General features: G+C 38.9%; 1 protein-coding gene across 1 annotated transcript; it reads right to left on the bottom strand.

Annotated features, from left to right (window-relative positions):
• Positions 1-5: 5 nt before the first annotated feature.
• Positions 6-25,433, bottom strand: LOC121282954 (phosphatidylinositol 4-kinase type 2-beta-like; the record flags this gene model as incomplete). The annotated part of the gene is given in 7 exon segments (XM_041196803.1): positions 6-203; positions 9,012-9,205; positions 14,836-14,935; positions 21,220-21,287; positions 22,962-23,142; positions 23,980-24,119; positions 25,418-25,433. Coding segments are annotated over 7 exon segments (873 nt in total), but the record flags the coding sequence as incomplete, so codon positions are not given.

Genomic DNA, 25,433 nt, shown 5'->3' with positions numbered 1-25,433 from the left:
GGCAGATTAGTTTCTTTAAACATTCACTACTAAGATGAAAAGAAGGGTTTTCTGCAATGAAATGTCTGGGTGAAGGCATTGCTCAGGTGCACTATCCTGCCTTGGCTTCCCGAACTACTACTTCTTTCCACAACCACGCGAGGCATCTGGACCAGTTGAATGGGGCTTTTCCCATCTTTAAGTGCCTGGGTAAGGTTCAAAATCTGAACACAAACAAAAGGCGTACAGCATAATTTTATCAGTTCCTTTCACAGATTATAAAAACTGATTTGTTCCATGAATTACTGTAATGCACTGATTTATCAGCCATTATACCAAGTTACTACTCCTAAAAATATTTTGCCCATCTGGAACATTTTATTTGTGACAGTTCTGCATAAAAATATGAACTGCACATAGAAATCACAAACTTCTGAAAAGCAGGTGACTAAGTGTGATAAATGAGCTTTTAGAAACAGTTAATTGGGAGAAGGCCAACCTCAATATGGTGAGAACAGACCTGGCCAAGGTAAATTGGAATCGAAGATTGGAAGTCAAATTGTATTCGAATTGTCTTCAAAGAGGAGATAGTTTGGGTATAGTTGGGATACACTGCAACAAGGGGGACAAGGTTGAATTTGCTTGTTCAGAACTCCCTTGATGAAGAAAATGATAGAAAGATAAAGCAGGAAAAGGGTGCATATATGAACATACAAAATAGGAATAAAAGTAGGCCATTCGGCACCTCAAGCCTGCTTTGCCATTCAGGAAGATCATGACTGATCTGTTTTGTTTTGAATTCCACATTCTCATCTACTCCCGATAACCTTTGATCCCCCGTCTAAGAATCTACCTCTGCCTTAAAAATATTCAATGGCCGTGCCTCCACCGTCTTCTGAGACAGAGCTCCAAAGTCTCAAGACCGTCAAAATTTCTCATCTCTGCCCTAAAAGGACAACTCTTAATTTTAAAATAGTGGCCCCTAGTTCTGGACTCAACCACAAGAGGAAACATCCTTTCCACGTCCACCTTGTCAAGACTGTTCAAGATCTTATACACTTCAGTCAAGTCACCCCTCAATCTTCCAAACTCCAGTGGAAGGCCCACTGTCTGTCTAACCTTTCCTCATAAGACAACCTGCTCATTCCAGTTATCTATCTAGTAAACCTCCTCTGAACCGCCTCCAATGAATTTACACCCTTCCTTAAATAAGGAGACCAAAACTACACACAGTATTTCCGGTGCGGTCTCACCAATGCCATGAGTAACTGAAGCATAACATCCTTACTTATATGTTGAATCCCTCTCGTAATAATGGATAGCATTCCATTAGCCTTCTTAATTACTTGCTGTACCTGCCTATTAACTTTTTGCCAACTCATACACTAGAACACCTAGATGGTGCTGCAGCTCAGTATTCTGCAGTCGCTCCCAGTTTAAGTAATACTCTGCTTTTTTATTCTTCCTGCCAAAGTGAAGAACTTCACAATTTCACACATTATACTCCATCTGCCAGACTTTTATGGTAGTGAAAAAAACAAAGAAGCAAAGAGAGAATGAGAAGAGACTGGCACTAACAGAAAAGGGAATCCAAAAGTCCTTACCATATGCATATAAATAGTAAAAGGAGGGGTGGGGCTGATTTGGGGCCAAAAAGGGTATTTATCTGTGAAGTAGGTGGTGCTAAAAATAAATACTTGGCATTTGGCTTTCCCAAGGAAGATAATGCTGCCCAAGTCATAGTGAAAAAGGAGGAAGCTAAGACAGTGTATGCACTAAAAGCTGTTAAAGAGGAGGCACTGAGAGGTTTGGCTGGCTGTAAAGTTGATACGTTGCTAGGACCAAATGAGGTACATCCATAGATACTCAGGGAAAGGAGGGGTGCAAATTGTGGAAGCACTGTCATTATCTCCCAAACCTTCTTAATTACAAGGGTGATGCCAGAGAACTGGAGAATTATCAATGTTCAGAGAAGGGTTTAAGTGCAGCAAATACAGGCTGGTCAGTTTAACCTTGGTGGTGGGAAAGCTTTTAGAAGTAATAATTTGGGACAAACTTAAAGAGCACTCGGACAAATGCAGATCAATTAAGCATAGGTTGGTTAAGGGTAAACAGTATTTCACTAATTTGGCTGAGTTTTTTTGATGAGGTAACAGGTGGTTGATGAGGATAATGAAATTCATAGACTTGCAAAATGTGCTTGGTAATGTGCCACATAACAGGCTTACCAGGAATAGGCCATTTGAATCTGCTCTTCCATTCAATAAGATCATGGCTAATCTGACTGTGACCTACCCCAATATCCTTTGACTCCCTTGTTAGTCAAGAATCAATATATCTCTGCCTTAACAGTATTGAATAGACTCCGCCTCCATCACTTTCTGGGAAGAGGTACACAAAGGCTCATGACTCTCAGAAAAAAAATTCTCTTAATCTCCATCTCAAATGGGAGACCCCTTATTTTTAAACCATGCCTCTGAGTTCCAGTCTCAACCGCAAGCGGAAACATCCTTTCAGCATCTAACTTGTCAAGTCCCCTCAGGATCTTCATGTTTCAATAAAATCACATCTCATTCTACTAAACCCAATGGATCCTCATAAGATAACCTCCTCCCCCCTATCCCAGGTATCAGTCCAGTGAACCTTTTCTGAATTGCTTCTGATGGTGATGGAACAAAAGTGACATTAGTAGCATGAATACAAACATGGCTGAGACACAAGAAACAGAATAGTGATGAACAATTGTTTTCAGGCTGGAGGGTGGTATTTGGTGAAATTCCCCATGCTTGGTATTAGGATGCTAGCTTTTCTTGATGTATTTTAATGATCTTGACTTGGGTGTACAGGATATAATTTAAAAAGTTATGGAACTACACAAAACTTGGTAGTATTGTGAACTGAGGAGAATAGTGATGGATTTCAAGAGGACAGACAGGCTGGTGCAATAGGCACACAAGTGGCAGATGCAATTTAATGCAGAGAACTATGAAGTGATTCATCTGATAGGAAGGAGATTGGGAGGCAATATAAAAAATAAATAGAATTTTAAAGGGAGTGCAAGTGCAGAGGGACTTGGGGGTATATGTGCACATATTATTGAAGGAGGCAGTGCAGACTGAGAAAGCAGTTAATAAAGCATATAGAATCTTGGGCTTTATAAAGAGCAGTAAAGAGTGCAAAAACAAAGTAGTTATGATTAACCTGCATAAAACACTGTTTTGGCCTAACTGGAATATTGTCCCTAAAATTTGGTGCCCAGAATTAGAAAGGCTGTGAAGGCATGAGAAAGGGTGCAGAAAAGATTCACAAGAATGGCTTTAGGGATGAGAGGAATGACTTTAGTTACATAGTGGAGAAGCTGGGGCTCTTCCTCAAAGGAAGGAAGATTAAAAGGAGATCTGATAGAAGTGTTCAGAAATCATGAGGAGTCTCGATAGATATGGAGAAACTGTCCCCATTGGCAGAATAGAGAACCAGAGGAGACTGATTTAAATTGGCTGACAAAAAAGTAATGGTGATATGGGGAAAAGCTTTTTTTCAAAAGCAGTGAGTAGTTAGGATCTGGAATGCATTGCCTGAAATTGGGATGGAGGAAGGTTAAAAAAAAAATAAGTATTATGCAGAAAAGACAGCTGGGGCTAGATGTGTTTCTCTTGCAGAGAGCTGGACAGACACAATGAACCGTATGGTCTTCTGTGTTGTAACAATTCTGTTTCAGTTCACTCCACACACCCACAATCCTATTAGAAAAACTCTAGATTCATTAAAAGCCACTTAAATGTATTAAACTTTATATATGAAAGTCTTGTGTTATACAAATACTGTATACTAAAGTTAAAAGATAAACATGTCCAAATCATTACTTGCAAGTTTTTTGTTCGTCTTTTCTAAAAAATGTTGAAGCACCAATACCAAAGTACTTTATCACTATAGGTTATCACTTTGACAAAACTCAGCCATGTGCAACTAGTTATTTTTTGAAATAGTGACAGACCTCAGATTAGAAAGGCTACAAACTGACGAGGGGCACGAGAAGACAGACACCAGAACAAGAAAGTTAAACACCTCCAATGCTTTACATCCCCAAAGTCAACTTACAAGTCTTGTGATCGCTTTTCAGTTGCACAAGAAGCCATAGTGGAATCCAGGGCAGAGGGGAAAGGAAAGGCTGTTTTTTTAGCACTTCCTCCGGGTGAATATAGTGATTATGAATTTGCAAAAAACATTCGATAAGGTGTTGCACAAGCAGTTATTACACAAAATTAGGACTCATGGGACTGGGATAATATTAGCATAGGTCGAGGATTGGTTAATGGACAGAAAATAGATTAAAGCAATGTAAAGCATTGTAGAAATAATATGGGTTGGCAAGCTGTAACTAGCAGAATACTGCAAGGATCACTACTTGGGCCTCAGCTAACTACAGTCAATGTTAGTGATTTAGATGAGGGGACTGTGTAACATAAGCAGGTTTGCTGACAAAGCAAACACTAAGGAGGATGCAAGAGATTGGGTGAATGGGCAAGAATATGGCAAATGGAATACAACATGGAGAACTGCAAAATTATTCATTTTGGTAGTAAAAAATCAGAATATTTTTTGAACAGAGAAATTGGGAGATGTTAACATTCTTGAACTTGTGCTTGAATAAAAAAAAACATGAAGATACAGCTAGTGATTTGGAGGACAAATACTCTGTTAGCTGTTGTTACAAAGGGATTGGAATGCAAGAGTAAGCAAATCTTACTACAATTATATAGGACACTGTTGAGGCCACACCTGGAGTAGTGTGTGCAGTGTTGATAGATATATAGGGACAGGTGGAGCTGAGTTGGATGATCAGCCACAACCTTGTTGAATGGTGGAGCAGGTTCAAAGGGCCAAATAGCCTGTTCCTGTTCTTTCTAATATCCATGTCTTGTTCTGGATCACAGCCCATTTGTTGAAGCCAAAAAAAGAGAGATCGAGACAATAAAGGTTCAAAAACTTAGTAAAGCTCCAGGTCAGAAATGGAAAGTGGCAATAAGATTTGCATCAAGAAGAAAAAACAAAAACAGAATTACCTGGAAAAACTCAGCAGGTCTGGTAGCATTGGCGGAGAAGAAAAGAGTTGACGTTTCGAATCTTCATGACCCTTCAACAGAACTGAAGTTCTGTTGAAGGGTCATGAGGACTCAAAACATTAACTCTTTTCTTCTCCGCCGATGCTGCCAGACCTGCTGAGTTTTTCCAGGTAATTCTGATTTTGTTTTCAATCAGGAAGGCTGTGGAAAACACTTTTGCTCATGCTTTGCATAGAAATGAATTATAGAAAGTAGCATGCTAGAACAATTAAATTACTAATAAGTTTCAGGCCATTCTGAGGCGAAAGATTCATTGTCTTTATTGGACAATTCAGCTGAAAAATGCTTTTGAAAGAACGCAAATTTCGCCATGTAGCTCTGTTGTAAGCCAAGTCTGGAAAGGAACTAGTCAGAATGAACCAATCTTCACCTTGTCTAATGATTCATGACGAGATGTGACAAAAAGCATATTTCAGTACCCCTCTTACCCATGTTGCTAAGCAATGAGTTTCACAATAAACAAAGCTGCCCGAGATAGCTAAATTTTTTGCATGGGGACAACCTTAACTTAGCACAATTCTTCCACTTAATGGCTACCAGAAATTTCAACCAAAGGACAAAAAAATTGCACAAATCAGCAAATCAATATTAAGAATAGAGAAGGCACAAAGAGCTTTCAAAACAAGTAACAATGATAAACCACAAAGTGTAATGAATATTCTACTATTTTGTTTCATCAGTGCAATAATACCACCAAAAGGGAAAACGTGAGAACTTTACATTCTTAGAACCACAGGACTGTGGACTAACCATATCGCTCATACAGGCTACCACAGAAGAAAGGTTATTTAAAAATACGGTTCCTTAACTTTGCTCATCTTGGATGACAATCTATTCATTTGCACACAGAGACTATTTTAAACTTATCTGAAAAGGAAGAATGTGCAGGGTTACGGGGAGAAGGCAGAGGATTGGTACTTGGTGAGTTGCTCATTCGGAGAGCTAGTGCTGACAAGATGGGCCAAATAGCCTCCTCCTGTGCCATAACAATTGTGTGATTCTGTGACTAAAGCAACCCAAATTGTCCTAATGACACGTTACAAGAAATAATGAGGTTACCCAGGTGCGTACATTTCTTCAGTAAAAGGAAATTCAACCCATTCCAATTTGAAGACCCCAAAGCTTAATGCAAAGTATCTTCATTATAACTTCAAAATAATACAACTGCTGCCTTTGGAAACCCTCTCAAAAGGAATGAATTCAAAATTGATTTGTAGTAGTATTTCCAACAGGTCACTGCTATTGAAGGAAAATAAATACATTTTTGCATTCTGCGAAGTAGCTACTTTCAACACCTTTATTATATTTGGAATTTTTTTCAGGTAATAACATAGCTAATCATTGTGTGCATTTCATGACATGGCCACATCACTGTGGGGACTCAACAGGCTGCATTTAGTAAATGTGAGCAAAGTGAAAGGACTGTATCAATTACCAAGAATCATCATTCACAATTTCAAATGTAGTAAAACATTACAAAACACTTTGATGTTGGGCTCAATTTACTTGTTATTTTACAAAAATAGAATCAAGTTTAGCCAATTGCGCTGATCTGTGAGGTGCATTTTGAATTCAAAAACATGCCTTGTACAAGACAGCTCTTGATAGAGGGTCATGAAAATTAGTCCAAATGTGAATAAATCTTCAGTAAAGATGATGAAGCTGAAATAATGAAGGGCATCCTTGAAAACATGAAAAGCTCACATGACAAACACAGGGTGTGAACAGTTTGAAAATATTTGACATGGTTTAGAATATTACCTGGCACATCAATAACTTGCATTATATTGTGTCCTTGATGTAAAAACAATGTCGCAAAATGTAAAGGTGCGTTAATAGATGGCCACCAAGCCAAAGAACAGATTAGGAAGCGACCAAAGCTTGGTCAAAAATATGGATTCCAAGGACAGTATTAAAGTGGGTGGTGGGGGTGGGGGGGGTGAATGGGGTGGAGGGAGAGGTGGAGGCACAAACTAGGGAGGAAATTCTGACCATGGGGCATCAGCAGCTAAAGGGCTACCCCCCAATGCTGTGCCAAAGAAGGGGCATGGGCAAGAAGCCAGAGTCAGAGGAATGGAGGATTAGGGGTGGAGACAGGAAAGCAGGACTGGAGGAAGTTAAGAGATTAGGAGGGATATAAATGTGGATAGGAAGTTTAAATTGTAGCTGTTTGCAGAGGAACTAAAGTGGGTTAGCTAGATCTTGGGTAATGGATGATCTGGACATGGTGCGGGACTGCTTGAGATTTAGTAATTTTGAATGCGAGAATAAGTGTGAAGTATCCACTTTGGTAGAAAAAAGACAAAGGCAGAGTATTTCTTAAATGGAGAAGGGTTGGGAAGTGCTGATGCCCAAAGGGACCTGGGTGTCCTTGCTCATGAGTTACTAAGCTAGCATGCAGTTGCAGCAAGCAATTAGGAAGGCAAATTGTATGTTGGCCTTCATCACAAGAGCATTGGAGTACAGGAGTAAAGATGTCTTGCTGTAATTGTATAGAGTCTTGGTGAGGCTGCACCTGGAATAGTGTGTACAGTTTTGGTCTCTTCATTTAAGGATGTATTTGCCATAGAGGGAATGCAAGAAGTTCACCAGACTAATCCCTAGGATATTAAGATTGTCTTTTGAGGAGGGATTGAGGAAACTGAGCCTGTATTCTTTATTGTTTCGAAGAATGAGAGGTGATCTTGTTGAAACTTGCTAAATTCGTGCAAAATGACAGGGTAGATGTGGATAGGTTGCTTCCCCTGGCGGGGGAAGGGGAGAATAAGGGGTAGACCACTTAAGACTGAGATGAGGAAGAATTTCTTCACTCTGTAATGAATTGTAATGAATCTTTAGGATTCTCTACTCCAGTGTTGTGGAAGCTCAATCATTGTACATGCTCAAAACAGAAATCGATAGATTTATGGATACCAATGACATCAAATGATATGGAGATAACGTGGAAAAAATGGCAGAGAGATAGATAAGCCATGAATGGTTTGAATGGCAGAGCAAGCTCGATGGGTCGAATGGCCTACTCCTGCTCGTATTTCCTCTGCTCCTAACTGCACCATCAGGAAAAATAAATTGCATTTTCACTGTATAGTCCATAACTCTCAGGTTGAGTACAGCATGGGTTACCTAATGGGCAAAACTCTGATCTGCTCCACAATGGGCTTCAAAACCAAAGTTACAACAGTGATATTCGGCTGCAATACTGTGGTTTTTGATAGCTCTTTAACTTGCCTGGGGATTGCAAATAATATTGGATTTTGTCCTCAAAGCCTGTCCCCAGTTGAGTTGGGTTCAGTGCAAATTGATTTTACTTGTGACACTCAAAAGCTCTGATTCCTTTATTCAGAAAAATTCAAATGTAGGTTCAAGAGCGTTAATCTGCACTCACAAATTACATACAGTATTACCTTGTGTAAAACAAAGCTCTTTACATCTTCTCAACCCTATTTGAGAGAGCAATAGCATTTCTGCACACTCAGGTTCAGATTGCTCAACCTTACTTTACAGAATCCTTAAAACTATCAAAATAAAATATCATTGCATCAATCTGAACTGGACGCATGCCCATCTGAAGACAAAACTCTGTACAAACTAAGCAGGGGAGCATTCAGATGATGTTTCAGCGACAAGCTTGATGGGGCAGCTGGTCTTTTCCAGCCTGACAATTTTGCATGTTCATATGAATATGTAGCAACAATATTGAAAATGTTAATCCTTTAAGCAGCAATAAATTTAACCATCCAATCCACAGGCTGGCCTCAAATCCAGGTTCACCAAGAAATAGAATTTTGTTGTCATTAGCTAAATATACACATGTACACAGTATGAAGCTTTAGCTGTATTGCACTACCTAGAAATTAAGATCAATTTTCAATGAAGTAAGCTCAAATTCCTGTACAGTCATTTCTGTACTTTCCCTGGAAAGCTCAATTTCCTATGTACAATCATTTGAAAGTCCATTAGAAAACAAACCTTAAAGAGTTCATATAGATCCTCACAAAGATCCTGAACAAAATTCATATCTGAAATTCGGGGAAGAACAAAGTCTCTTGTCTCTTCCGAAAAAGGAATTTTTGCCTGATGAAGCCAAGCCCAGTGAAATGGATCTTTTGAAAGACAAAACAAAAAATTGAGTTACCCATAGAAATAGTTGTCCACCATAATGGGCACATGTTTAAAACTAGTTACCACATGATAGGCTAGCACAGTTGCCCTGAGAATGCAATCATATCAAACTTCTCTACAAAACAAAACGACCCAGAAAAGTGAAATATGCAAATTTCCATCCATTATAACAAGTCTTTAAGGAAGAAATAGCTGATGTAAACTTTTAAAGTCTGGGCAAGCAAAATGCTGGGAAAAAAGTGTTTTCCAATGCACTGAAATACAACCCAAATAGAGATTTAAAAAGTAATTGAGGAGCCAAGGCAACAGATGAAAGCCAGAGTGCAGCACACCTAGGTTTAAAATCTTACAAAGCAGCAATCTCAAAATTCAACGAGTACGAAGCACTGAATAAGAAAAATAAAACCAAACAGAACTCACACTCCGCAGGCAAATTGCCGCAATTTGAAGGCTCAGTTTGGACATCACAGCATTGGAGGACATCCACCACTTCAATGTTCATTCCAGTGACACAGCACTGGAATATGCCATTAATTGTAGCAAACACTCCAAAGCATAAAGCATGTTAGTGCACACAATGACAATGTCAGTAGCTTTAAAAACCTGAATCTCATGTAATCTTGAGATAAGATTTTCATCTCAATTAAGCTTGGTTTTAATTGCATCTTTAATTGATACTGTTGCGATTGTTTAGCATTGGTGTGCCTGCCTTGCTGTTATTGTTTCTGGCTGCCATACGGGTTATATTGATGGTGGTTTTGGCCCATGTGTCAATATGCAGCCCTTTTCTATTGTTAGCAGAAGGTGATTTGTCTGAAGACTAAAGACTGAGTTATAAACCAGATAAATTAATACAAGAAACATTGTTGGTTATATATTTAGAATTATCAGAAGAGTGTGAGGAAGAGATATTAATATATATAATGTTATTGGAAATTTTTTTTTTAAAATAGAGGTTTAATCTATGAGCTAATTGGATGAAAGCCAGCTAGTCTGGATACTTTGATGCATAGTAGTTTTGAGATGTAAACAGTAGGTAAAGGGTACAAAATAAAAACAAAAAAACTGCGGATGCTGGAAATCCTTTAGGTAAAGGGTACATTTGCATTTTGTTGAATAGAGCATTCAAGAGTGGGAGTGAAATCTTGTGCCTAGCTAGGAGACACCAAGCAATATTTATATTACTAATAAAATTGGTATTATGAAAGGAGTTCAAAGGGCCTAGTGATACAATGAGAATTTACATTCAAAGGGGAAGGCTGGGTATAACAGAAAGGAGTGTGTGCACACAGGCCAGAGGCATCTAAGTAGCTGTAAGCCTACAACAGTCTGCGAAGGAACAAATTGAAAAGAGCCTCATTTTGAATTTGTAGGGTGAAAAATGCTTTGTCTGGTTTCTGCTTTACTCTATTGATTATTGTTGCCTCGGAGATTAATTTGGGAATTTGTTAGAAGTTATGATAGTAGTAATTTGTAGCCATGTGTATGTGTTTAATTTGTTGTAACTTAAACAATGTTTCATTTAGTTTGATAAATAAAACCTTGCGAGAACTGGTGGTCTTATTCCTGAATTTAGAGCTGCAACTCAAAACATATCAATTGAAAAATAGGTTATGACAGTTGTTTAAACTTTCCCGCTGGGATTTTAAATAACTCAGCATTTACAAACTGTTGTATCATCACACAGAGCAGTCAGGGTATCTCTACCTGAAAACTAGGAAAAATAATAGAAATTACTTTCCAAGTCTATCCCAGGCCATGATAAATGGATCAGGTTTTCCCATTTCTGTATTTGCTTGCACCTTCCTCTCTCAGGCTTTTCCTCCCAGGATCTCATTTCCATCTTGGTCCTGCTCCTTCCTTTCAGGCTTTCCCTCCCCAGATCCTGTTTTTGCCCAGTTGCCTCTTCTCTGCATAAACTTTGTGATTAAACTATTTAAAAAATGGATTGCTAAAAAAAAACATTAGTCAGAGGTTAACTATGATTAATTAGCAGTTCTAAAATACAAGTAATAATTCAGCAGTGCTATCTACATGAAACTAATGTCCTGTATTGTATGTAAAAGACATGCTGCATCTTGATATTTGCAATGCGCAGAGCATTGAGATAACTGAAAATGAACCAACAAGTCTAACAAAATAGTAAACCAGAAATGAGCATACCAGATTAAGAATTGTTTTTATTTAAACAGAAAAGGGTGTAAATCATAATAATTTTATCCAAGCTATATTTAAAAACATAAAATTTATGATTGTAAACTGTTGAATTGCTAAACTGAAAATTAGCTGCTGGGAATGTCCTGCAAATCTGAAAAATTATACTATTAAGTGAAAAGTAGTTGAAGCTATAATTCTAATTCATATTATATTTTAATTCTGAAATTAAGTTATTGTTCCATTGCCAATGGTCATGCTGAAAATTGTCTGGATTATGAGGAAAGAGTGGAAAGTGGTTGCTCGTTTATTGTGAAGCGCCAACACACTGCTCCAGGACATGTTCTTGGGCATAATGAGAGTTTATCACAGGGGATTATACTACACATTATTCTCTTTAAATTGAAGCAGTGATTTAGTTGGTCTCAGCCGACAAGGCTCTATTTCTGCAAATATGCCTGAGGCTAATTAGAGTTTAGAATTGCTCTTTAAGTCTGCAAATTGCGAGGTGCTTATAAATTTTCATCTCTGAATTAATCTGCAACCTTCCTCATCAAATATAATCCATAATAAACATCAGCAAGAAATTGTTTTAAATATATAATCTTGACTGACGTGCAGATACTTTCAAAACATTGGAGAGACCAAACATAAACTGGGCGACCGCTTTGCAGAACACCTGCGGTCTGTCCGCAAGAATGACCCAAACCTCCCTGTCGCTTGCCATTTTAACACTCCACCCTGCTCTCTTGCCCACATGTCTGTCCTTGGCTTGCTGCATTGTTCCAGTGAAGCCCAACGCAAACTGGAGGAACAGCATCTCATCTTCCGACTAGACACTTTACAGCCTTCTGGACTGAATATTGAATTCAACATCTTTAGATCTTGAACTCCCTCTTCCATCCCCACCCCCTTTTTGTTTCTTCCCCCTTCCTTTTGTTTTTCCAATAATTAATATCGATTTTTCTTTTCCCACCTATTTCCATTATTTTTAAATCTTTTATGCACCCCCACCCCCACTAGAGCTGTACCTTGAGTGCCCTGCCATCCATTCTTAATTAGCACATTCGTTTAGAGAATATCACCAACTTCAACACCTCTGTGTTCTTTTGTTCTTTTGTCTGTGACATCTTTTGATTATCTGCTCCTATCACTGCTTGCTTTTCCCTACAACCGCACCACCCCCCCTCCACTTCTCTCCCCCCACCCAACCCAGCCCCCATGCCCCCACCTTAAACCAGCTTATATTTCACCCCTCTCCATGGATTCACCCAGTTCTGTTGAAGGGTCATGAGGACTCGAAACGTCAACTCTTTTATTCTCCGCCAATGCTGCCAGACTGCTGAGATTTTCCAGGTAATTCTGTTTTTGCCATAGATTAAAAACACTGGATGTACACATTTCCTGTAGCTATCTCACATATGCCCTGTAACATTATGTACAAACTATACTTGTCTACAACTGCCATATACATATTTGTTTGGAATCCTGCCAACTCTCTATTCACATATCTAAAGTAGGCCTGAGGACCACCAAAATTCAGCAGCTTACTTCATCCCACTTTTTCCCTGGTCTTGTCATGTCCCCAATCCTACTCTGAACAACTCAGCCTTTGCCAGACTGCTTCTACTACTGCGCCAATTGATAGACTATTAAAACTGTATTCCCACTGAAACCATTTTCACCTGCTGCTTTACAAAGCACAGAATTAATTTAAATCTGCTCTTCAGGTCACAGAGAAAATGTTACTTTTTAGAACAGGAAAAGAAGCTCAATAAATGATTTTCCACATTAATATAGAAAGTCTTCATTTGTCAAACTTCTCCCATTTTGAAGCTGGCTCAGGTCTGGTACGACAATGCCTGGGGCGAGAACATGGTTAGAAGGAATTACAAAAGGAGTTTCTCCTTTATTCCTTTTTTTGCTATATATAAGCAAATTGGATTTTGGAATAGAGTAACATTTCAAATCTTGCTATGATATGCTGGAGTGGCAAACAGTGAGGAAGATACAAACCACCTGCAAGAGGACATAAGTAGGTTAGCTGAATGTGCAGGCAAGTGGCAGATAGAATTTATTACATTGAAGTATGAGGTGACATATTTTGGCAAAGATGGGGAAAGGCAATCTAGCGTTAATGGCAGAATTCTGAAAGTGTGCAGGAACAGAGGGATCTGATGTGCATGTGCATTGATTTTTGAAGGTGGCAGGACATATTGAGAGGGTGGTTCGCAAAGCATATGGGATCTTGGGTTCCATAAATAGAGGCACTGAGTACAAAATCAGATAAGCTATGCTGAATCTTTATAAAGCTCTAGTTAGATCTCAACTAGAGGATTGAGTCCAGTTCTGGTCATCATATTATAGGAAAAACATGATTGGCCCTTGGGAGGGTGCAGAAGAGACTTACCAGAATGGTTCCAGGATTGGGGGCTTTTAGCTACAAAGTTGGTTTGGTAAAGCTGGGGTAGTTCTCCTTGGAGCATAGGAGATTGAGGGGAGATTTGATAAGGGTCTACAAGAATATGACAGGTTTTGGTAAGGCAGACAAGGAAAAACTCTTCCCATTAACTGATGGTACAGGGACTAGGGGACACATCTAGGAATATCGGCGAGAGATGTAGGAGGAAATGTGAGGAAGAACTTCCTTTTAAACAACATGATAATGATCTGGAACTTGTGGCCCACAAGAGTGGTGGAAGCAAAAACAACGAGTTCAAAAGGAAGCTGGATGGGCACTTAAAGGGAATAAACTTGCAGGGTCACAGGAATCAAGCTAGGATTGAAAATGACTACTGCTCCATGGGGAGCCAGCTTGGACCTGATGGGCCCAATAGCCTCCTTCTGTGCCATAAATGACTATATACTCCATTAAAAATGCAAATTTTATTTGATCACCAAAATCAGAGGCTTTGATGAACAAATCCCAGTAGGTTAAAGTATGCCCAGGTATCTGAGTGACACCAAAAGCTCTGAATAAAAAAGAAAAGTACTTATGCACGAAAGATAATCTTATAACTTGGTCTGATTTTATTGTCAAAATATAATTTTGTAGGCTATTTTATTTTGAACCCTGAGTATTTGAGTTGAGAAGGTTTTTCAAAAATACCGGTTTGATAGATAGCTTTTGATTTTTTAGTAGACCTTGCTGACTGGTCATTAGTTTACTACTTATAGTTTTCTGCTATCTGGTTTGCATTCCACATCAGGTGAAACTGTCAAAAGTTCACATATGGATGCTGCTTAGATTATGCAGTATTCTCATTGCTGATCTAATACAATGGTAATACCAAAAACATTACACAAGTAGAAAAATATACATTCAAGCCAAAATGTATAAAGTAGAATGGAGTAAGATTAGGATACTAAACAGGATACAAGACTTCAAAAAATGTTTTAATCTAAACTGAGAATCATGCTAATAAATAAAATAGCCCTTACAACTAAATGTACTTACAGGCTCTCCACTCATCAGGATATTTAAATGGAAAAGCTAATCCATTGTTGATTGCTGCAATTTTAATGACAGGTTCTTTGCAATGTGTCCATTCAGAGTCCTATTAAGTAGAATAGGTTTTTAAACTTTATAACAAACTTTTTGCATAGTAGTAGTGTTTAAGAAATCCATTTCATGGGTAAATATGTTAATGCCCATTAAATAAAAGAAAATATAGTGTCTAGTTATCATATTAAGGCCAACTGCACTGCCATCCCAGAAGTGCTCAACTATTCATCAGACCCCAGATCTTCATGGCTCTCACATTCCAAGGCATGAATATCTAATATATTTATATACATTAGGAAAGCCATCATCAAGGAGGCTTGTATTGGTCTATGAACTAATATGGGTCAACCTTCAGTGGAATGGAGTAAAAAACAAACATGGTGAAGAAAAAGGCTAAATTAATTTAGTTTTTATACATCAGTCCAACAAAGTTTTTGATCAAGTTTATGGAGAGTGCTGGAGAAACGTGAACTGACAAAGAATAAGCAAGAAACGGTGTTAATCATCTATGCTTACATCCTTCGAGATTTGCAGGTTGTTAAATAACAGGTCAAACAGGGGTAAGGACATGGACAGATTTAAAAACAAGGATGAGAGATCTACCAAATTAATCACCTGACTAGTTCATGCATGTAATTCAAGCCTTAATACTGATTTACAAAATATATATTTTACATAGTTCAATACCTACCCATAACTAAGATAAGCGAATGCCATTGCTCGTTTTTAATTTTGCCCATTTAAATCATGAGATCCAATCATAAGAATCAAACCCAGGAAGGTTTGGTGCAGTAAAGATTAAGTAAGACTATTTACCATTTTCTCTATTAATTAACAAGAATAGAATCAAAGCCAGGCAATTATTTTAGGTATTTTAGGGGTCTCTCGTGTATCAGTTTATATTTTGTCAGGGTGGGCAGCAAGTGTAGAGTAGTGGTGGTGGATGAGGAGAGGGGGAGATGATGGGAAGATCTGTCTGAGGCTGAACTACATCGTTTGCAACCTTAGTATATTTAACCACAAGATGGGCTTGTGATCACAATGTGCACAAATATGGCTGTCATTCCACTCCACAACATCACCCAGTCTGCTTCAGCTTATCTGTTGCTGAAACCCTCATCTATGCTTGCTGCTTCTGGACTTATCTATTCCAACACACTCCTGGCTCACCCTCCATCCAAAACTCAGCTGCCTGGGTCCTCAATTTCTCCAAGTCTGTCCAGCCAGCACTCCTGTGCTCACCAATCTACATCAGCTCTGGGTTAAGTACTGCCTTGATTTTAAAATTCCCAAATCCCTACATGGCTTTGACCCCAACAGTAATCTCCTCCAACCTTACAATATCTGCACTCCTACAATTCTAGCCTCCTGGGCATCATTGCTTTCAACTGTTCCATCAGTGGCTGTGCTTTCAGCTGCCTAGGCCCTAAAGCACTGAAATTCCCATCCTAAACCACTACTTTGTTTAAAAGGGAGACGATGACATAGTGGTATTGTTGCTGGACCAGAGATCCAGGGTAATGCTCTGGGGTCCTAGGCTCAAATCCCACCACAGCAGATGGAGGAATTTGCATTCAATAAAAATCTGTAATCAAAAGTCTAGTAATGACCACAAAACCACTGTTGTTAAAACCCATCTGGTTCACTAATATCCTTTAGAGAAGGAATTTGCTGGCCTACATGTGACTCCAGACCCACAGCAATGTGGTTGACTCTTAAATGCCCTCTGAACAAGGGCAATTAGGGATGGAATTAGGCCTAGACAGCAACACCCACATCCCATGAATGAATAAAAAAAGGATGCCTTTAAAACCTCCTCTTTGACCTATTGCTCACCTGCCCTAAAATCTCATGTGGCTCGGTCTCAAATTTTATTTGATAATGCTCCTGTGAAGCACATTTGGCACATTTTACTATGTTAAAGGCACCTTATAAACATTAGTGTCTCAAATTGGCTATCCGAAAACCAGCAATGTCCAAAAATCGGACTTTTAAAAAAAAACTACCATGCATGAATCTTTATAAGATGAGTAAAATACCTTAACAGCTTGTTGGGCTCAGTGCTGCATTGGCACAATGTTATTGTGACTAGTTATTGGCTTTGCGTGCTTAGCTTTTCCTGTACTGAGTGACCCTTGACCTGACAGGCCTGAAAACTGGCAAGATCTGAAATCTGGCACAGACGTGGTCCAAGATTGACTATTTTGAGGCACTCTACCTGTACAAGTTATTGCTGTTGTACTGTACCCTAGTATTACTGATAGTTAATATTTGGGCCAAGACTCTGCTTCTACAGCCTTTTGGAGAAAGAGTACCAAAGGCTCATAACACAAAAAAATTCTCCTCATTTCTGTCTTAAAGGGACAACCCCTTATTTTTAAACAGCGGATTCTCCAACAAGAGGAAACATCCTTGCCACATCCATCCTGTCAAGACCCCTCAGGATCTTATGTTTCAATCAAGTCGGTTTTTACTCATCTAAATGCAAGCGTATACAAGCCTAGCCTGTCCAACCTTTCCTCACAAGACAACCCACTCATTCCAGATATTAGTAAACTTTCCTGAACTACTTCCAATGTACTTACATCCTTCCTTAAATAAGGAGATGAATACTGAACATGGTGTTGAAGATGTTGTCTCACCAATGCCTTACACAACTGAAGCATAACCTCCCTACTTTTGTATTCAATATTCCTTGCAGTAAACATTCTATTGTCTTTCCAAATTACTTGCTATACCTGCATATTAACCTTTTGCAATTCGTGCACAAGAACATCTGGATCTGTCTGCATCTCAGAGCTCTGCAATCTCTCACCATTTAGATAAGCTTTTTTATTCTTCCTGCCAAAATGGACAATTTCACACTTTCACATGTTCTACTCCATTTGCCAGGTCTTTGTCCACTCACTTAACCCATCTATATCCCTTTGTTGCCTCTTCCTGTCCTCTTCACATTTGTGTCATCAGCAAATTAGCAACCATGCCGTGCTAATATGTTACCCACTACATAAGCTTTTATTTTTTGCAATAGCCTTTGATGTGGCACTTTATCAAACGTCTTCTGGGAATCTTAGTACACAACCTTCACCAGTTCCCATTTATCCACAGCAGATATTACTTCTTCAAAGAACTCCAACAAATTGGTTAAACATGATTTCTCTTTCATAAAACCATGCTGACTCTGCCTGATTATTTTGATTTTTTTCCAAATGCCCTGCTATAACATATTTAGTAATAGCTCCTAATATTTTCCCTATGACAGATGTTAAGCTAACTGGCCTGTAGTTTCCTGCTTTCGGGCTGTCTCCCTTTTTGAATAAAAGAGTTACATTCACTATTTTCCAATCTTCCCATATCTAGGGAATTTTGGAAAATTAAAAACAACGCATCACCTATCTCACTAGCCACTTCTTTTAAGGCCCTAGGATGAAATCCATCAGAACCTGGGGACCTGTCAGCTTGGAGTTCCAACAATTTTCTCAGTTCCACTTCCCTGGTGACTGTAATTTCCTTGAGTTCCTCCCTCGCTTCCATCTCCTGATTTAAAGTAATTTTTGGGATGTCATGTGTATCCGCTAAAGTGAAGACTGATGCAAAATACCTGTTCAATTCATCTGCTGTCTCTTTATTTTCTATTATTAATTCCCCAGACTCACTTTCTATAGGATCAACAATCACTTTGTTAACTCGTTTCTTTCTAAAATATCTATACTCTTACTGCCTTTATATTTCTAGCATGCTTTTTCTAGTACTCTAATTTTCCTTCCCATTCATTCTTTTAATCATTTTTTGCTGTTGTTCATATCCTGTCCAATATTCTGATCTGCCACCCAACTTTGTGCAATTATATGCTTTTTCTTTAAGTTTGATGCCATCTTTAACTTTACCTAACCACAGATAGTGGGTCCTCCCTTTTTTTCTTTCTTATTGGAATGTATCTATTCTGTGCATTTTGAAATATCCCCTTAAATGTCTGCCACAGCATCGCTATGGACCTATCCCTTAAACTAGTCTGCCAGTTCACTTTTGCTAGCTCAGCTTTCGTGCCCTCATAATTGCCCTTATCTAAGTTTAAAATAGCCTTAGGCCCACTGTTATTTCCCTCAAACAACGTAAAATTCAATCATATTATGATCGCTGCTCGGGGCACATTCACTATGAGGTCATTAACCAAACCTATCCCATTGCACAATACCAGTATAGCCTGCTCTCTGGTTGGCACCAGAACTTACTGTTCTAAGAAACTAGCCCAAAAACATTCTATGAATTCCTCATCTAGGCTACCTTTGTCCATCTGGTTTTTCCAGTCTATATGTAAATTAAAACCCCCCATGATTATCGCTGTACTTTTCTGACAAGCTCTCATTGTTTCCTGTCCTATCATATGGTTACTGTTAGGGTCCTGTACACCACTCCCATAAGTGACTTATTGGCTAGCATTTTTCATCTCTACCCAAACCGCTTCTACACCCTGGTCTGAACTTAGGTCATCTCTCTCTATTGTGCTAATACCATCATTAATTAACACAGCCACCCCTCCACCTTTTCCAGCTTCCTGTCCTTCCCAAATGCCATGTACACTTCAATATTCAGGTCATCCTGCAGCCGTGTCTCTGTAATGGTTACCAGATTGTACATATTTATTTCTATTAGCACCGTAAGTTCATCCGCTTTATTTCAAATGCTATGTGCATTCAGATAGAGCCTTTAGTTTTGTCCTTTTATTATTTGTGATTTATTCTTAGATTTGTACTCTGTCCCTTCCTGTCATGGTCTGTTTATCATTTTCCAGATTAATACCACTCTCTTGCCTTGTCTTTATTCTTTGCTTTAACACATCTTCCCAAATTTGGTCTCTTACCCCCACTATTTAGTTTAATGCCTTCTATCTACTTCCCTAGTTATGCGGCTTGCTAGATCACCAGTCCCAGCATGATTCAGCTCTAGACTGTCCCAACAGTACAGCCCCACTTCTGGTGCCAGTGCCCTACAAACCAGAACCCACTTCTCTCACACCAATCTTTCAGCCACGCATTTATCTTTCTAATTTTATATGTCCTATGCCCCAGAGATTACGACCTTTGAGGTTCTGCTTCTTAATTTAGTGCCTAGCTCCTCATACAGGCTATGAAGAACCTCTTTCCTAGTTCTACCCATGCTGTTGGTACCTACGTGAACCACAATGACTGTATCCTCCCCCTTTCACTGCAAGTTCCTCTCCAACCCAGAGCATATGTCCCAAAACCTAGCAGCGGACAGGCAATACAGCCATCTGGATTCTTGCCCTCTGTTGCAGAGAACAGTATCAATTCCCTTCACTATCCTGTCCCCTATGACCACTACATTCCTTTTTCCTCCCCCCACTTGAATGTGCCATGGTCAGTCAGCTCACTGGAGCTGTGCAATTGACACATCTTACATGCAACGCTATGAAGATCATGGGAAGTGGTCCCACTATATAGATGTACACAAATGGCAAGTCTTTAATTATGTATGGTTGCAGACCAAGAGCTGAGACGGTTGTGTTTTCTAGGCAAGCTTCCATTGGGGTGAAATGATTGAAGTTGATCCATTAAGAACCAACCCATCTATGCTTTATGGTGGATTTTTGGAGGATTTACTGACCAAAAGTACTAATACTATAAAAGGTGAAGCAATATCTACTGTAGAGCTATTAGATCTGTGAAGCTAGCCATTATTTTCTACAATACAAATTGAACATAGATAAAAGTCAGAAATAACTATCTAACAAGCAGAATTTTATGGTCCCCCACCAGGTCTGCAGACAGGGGTTCCTGTAAAATTCCCTGGGTGGCCTTTCCATCGTACACCCTCTACCTGTGCCACTTAAGGGTTGCTTTCCGCCCAGCCTCAAAATTCCACATCGGGCACCTACCCACCAACCATCCCCCCAACCCCAAAGGTCTGCCCCCTGCCAGTGCTCCCGCCCCTCCATTGACCCGGCTTCAGCTGATTAATGCCCCTTGAAGCATAAATGGCCGTGGGGCCACTGTGGTCAGTGGAGGTGCATCTCCTACCGGCCCTTTGGGTGGCAGGGTGGGAAACCCTGCCACCCGAAAAATCCTGCCTCAGGTCGTCATGTTATGGCATACAAAATATTTATGCTTCTTCCCTAGTGTTTTGGGAAAACAATTTAATACAAACCGTTCTTTTCATAACATTGTTAAAAATTTGTTTGCATTGTTTCATTGACAAATATTAACAGTAAATTTTAACAGATAAATCAAGGTACACAGTTGCAATTTTTTACTCCTTTGAATTTTGTTACACTTTACAGAAAGATTTCTGTATTTAATGAGGATTTCCAGCACCAACCTCATCAGAAGGCTCTTTTCTGGCTTCTGGCTTTTCATATTTCATTAGCCAGTTATCATTTCCTCTATCTGTGGAACGAGGGAAGGAAAGAGAAGTCAAATACTCCGGGACCTAATTCTTATGAAGCTCCTAAAACGTTAACCACAATTTCCCTTTCTATATGTATTGCCTTCAGGGTTCTTGGTTGTTCAATCTGACCAAAGTTTCTTGTAGTCATTTGCATGAATTTTAATGTTAATCTTTCAACATTTCTCTTAGCTGCATTACAGTCAATTTCAAACTGCCAATTCATTTAAAACAACCAGCTGAACAGAGAATCAGAAATTGACATTATCTACCTAATCTCTTCATTATAATGGCTGATCTGCTTATAAACTCTATCTGCTGACTTAGCTTTTTAAGTAGGGGGCATTAAGGAACATGGAACCAATCACTCAGTTTTGAAATTGTCAACTGACAAAGCCTCAACAGCTGAATGAAGTGTTTCATAAGAACATAACTAGGAGCAGGAATAGGCAAATTCACCCTCTCGAGCCTGCCTCGCCATTCAATACAAGCACGGTTGATCTCATTTCAGATTTCTGCCACTGTGTAAAGAAGTTTCCTGATATGGTCCCTGAACAGTCTAACTCCAATTTTATGTCCCTGATCTTGGACTCCCTAAATCAGGATCAAAAGTTCACTCTATCTATCCCATCAAAATGTTTAATCGTCTTAAAATCTCAATTAAATAATTCCTAAATCCTCTATATCCAATTCATTCTCTTCCTATATTTTAATGTTTTCACTTGGTTATATCCAATTTCATTAATTTAGCTACAAATTGACATGTATGTACCAATAGCCCAAGATATTTTATGGTTCTTTTAAAGTACTTAGCCACTTTTGGGAAGGTAATAGGGCGAAAGAGCTCTTTATGTTATGTTAGTATCTTTTACTGTGTGGTTCTCTATTAAGTTTATTTCCTAAACATCTTCTAGAAAGCAAACATCTCCTAGGGATACACTGGGTATGGAAGTATTTACACTGGGTACAAAAGTGTTTATTGAACTGGGCTAGCAATCCAAAGGGTAATATTTCAAATCCAAAAATGGCAAGCTGTAAAACCGAATTCAGTAACTGTGTTAATTTGCAGGCCAGCACCAGAAAAACAATAATCAGAAAACCCAACTGGCCCACTGACGGCCTTCAGGGCAGAGCGCTCTGTTACCCCTACCTAATCTGGTTTATACATCAACCCAATCTCGCTATGCGTGGTTGATACCAAATACTGCCAGAGGTATCCTAGCAAGTCAATTAGTTATCATGGCTGTAAATGCAGAAGTTATATTTTGTGAATTTGAGTTTGTTATAACACTGATTGCCACTGTGCATTCATCATTGTCTGCATTGAAAATTCCAGGTTTTGTCAATTGGTCTTTCAACTGTTTTCATGCTGCCATATTCTCATTCATATCATTTCCAGTTCACTAGATATGTGAAGCAGGCTCAGTGCAATGAATGCATTGACAATAGCTACTAAATTAATATGCTTGAATTGGGAGAGGTGATAAATTGGGAGGAGAGACTCTCTTTTAAATTCTGATTTTCTACCTCTAAAGGCAAGGCAAGTGCAATCAAAATTAGAGGACAAAGAAAAATAAACGCAAACCGAACTTCAATGGCAAAAACATTTTCCAGGGCCAATAGATTTCTCTGCACAAAGTTTACAATCTTACTTGGAAAGGAGAATTGATATTTACTTGTATTCCTAATGATGTAATCTAAGATCACCAATTTCTCAAAGTGAGACTGAAATTGCTTGCGAGTGTTTTCTGGCAAAGAGTCGGTTTCAAATTTTCGAAGCCAATAATCTGCTTCCTTGTAACTTGCTACAAACAGTTGAAAGGAGCCAACCCATAGAAATAGGATACAGGCTGAGGTCTGTAAGGACTATTTTGTGTTTATGCTTCCGAGAAGTCTAGACCCTTAATAGAAACAGCTATAGTAGAGAGTCTATTGCGTTGTGGCTCATAAGATAAGGATCATTCAGCAGCAGACTTCTGCAGTGGCTCAGTTGTAAATTAATGCGCCTTATGCATTTCATAAACAGCAATAACAGCTCCAAGCATTTAAAGCCATATTAAACAAATACCTACTGAAACTAAACCTGACTGAACACAGCAATATGTTAGATTAATTTAATTTAAAATTCTTCATCCATATTTTTCAAGGGCACAGTCATTTATTGAGTCAAGTAATACGATCTATTCAGATCTGCAAGCTCTATTTGCTCTGTAGTCCTGGCAGTTATGGATACCTATGTGACTGTGATTGCATCTATTTTTATACTCTTCTGTATTTTAAAAGCTCTGTCACACTGCCCACATATGGGAACATTCTGCTGTCACAGTGACCTGCTGAAATTAGTCACGGGATCATAAACTGAAAAAAGTTAATTATATAACAAAAGTATCACACAAACCTTGGCCACAAGTATACCGCTCCCTCTAAATTTTGTACTGCCACATTGGCAATTACATGCACCTAACATTAGAATGGGCAGGAACTGTCAAGATGAAACTAAACAGTGATTTACATAACCTTGGAAAAAAACATTCCACACATGGAAAACAGCATCACCTACGTTCAAATTCTATATCCATTTCTAAATAATTATCATATTTCTATACTCAAGCAACCACCACAAATTGAAAGACATGAAAACAACCATAAAACCTCAGACTACGATTACCTACAAAAGATTGTGAAGATTAATACCTTTGGCGGCAGTCCAATCCTATGGAACCTGCGACCAAGCTTTGGCACTTTTTCAAGAGCGTATTTCTTTCCTCTGGATTTTGCACGATCTATTGCACTATAGTTGAATGTTTCACTTGCAAGCCAAACTACCTATGTTTAAAAAAATGCATAAAATTGACTTATTACTGGAGTACATTTTGAGATTGAATCAGCTGTGAACAGTGTTCTGAATTCACTGCTTGGAATGAATGCCTTGAAAAATCACTAATTGTAGGATCATGCACATTGCTATCTAACATTATGATGCTAAAAATACACTTGCACTGACAGAGTGGTTCGATAAAATGCTTGCATTTATATGGCTTAACGCTAGAGCCATCTGCTGGCAATAATATAGTGTCGAACATTAAAACAGGCTTGGAACTAAAGAGGGATAAGATTAATCGAAGACCTATTTGAAGATATGGGTGCTGAGAAAGTTTATTAAGTCAAGTGGAAATGCAGAAAGGACTACAGGAAGGCTTTTAGAAAGTGGGATTAATTTATGTAGACTACGACAATATGGTGTGAACTCATTAAAACTTAGTCTGTTTGGGCAGTACAGAGGGTGCTTCTCTTGGCATTTGGCCTTTCTGAAACTTGTCATGCTCATGATCAAAAATTTGTGCCACCAGCAAAATTAACACTACTTTACTGTAATTTTGAATACAGAGATAAGTTATATGGGGGTACATAATCAAGGACTGTAATAAGTCTACAACCATGAAGAACATGGTTCTACAAAAATATAAATTTGTGGATAAAAGCAAAAAACTGTGGATGCTGGAAATCCAAAACAAAAATAAAAATACCTGGAAGAACTCAGCTGGTCTGACAGCATCTGCGGTGAGGAACACAGTTAACGTTTCGAGTCTGTATGACTCTTCAACAGAACTAAGGAAAAATAGAAAAGAGGTGAAATAAAAGCTGGTTTGGGGGGTGGGATGGGGTGGGAACAGGTAGAGCTGGATAGAGGGCCAGTGATAGGTGGAGATAGCCAAAAGATGTCATAGACAAAAGGACAAAGAGGTGTTGAAGATGGTGATATTATCTAAAGAATGTGCTAATAGGTGACATTAGGGGTAGAAAGCAGGACGAGCAAGGTACAGATAGCCCTAGTGGGGGTGGGGTGGGGGGAAGGGATCGAAATAGGCTAAAAGGTAAACATAAAACAATGGATGGAAATACATTTAAAAATAATGGAAATAGGTGGTAAAAGAAAAATCTATATAAATTATTGGAAAAAAGGGGGATCGGAAAGGGGGTGGGGATGGAGGAGAGAGTTCATGATCTAAAATTGTTGAACTCAATATTCAATCCGGAAGGCTGTAAAGTGCCTAGTCGGAAGATGAGGTGCTGTTCCTCCAGTTTGCGTTGAGCTTCACTGGAACAATGCAGCAGGCCAAGGACGGACATGTGGGCATGAGAGCAAG

This window comes from Carcharodon carcharias, chromosome 1 (assembly GCF_017639515.1).
Source record: "Carcharodon carcharias isolate sCarCar2 chromosome 1, sCarCar2.pri, whole genome shotgun sequence".
Lineage (NCBI taxonomy): Eukaryota > Metazoa > Chordata > Chondrichthyes > Lamniformes > Lamnidae > Carcharodon > Carcharodon carcharias.
This window is presented reverse-complemented; position numbering and strand designations above follow the sequence as displayed.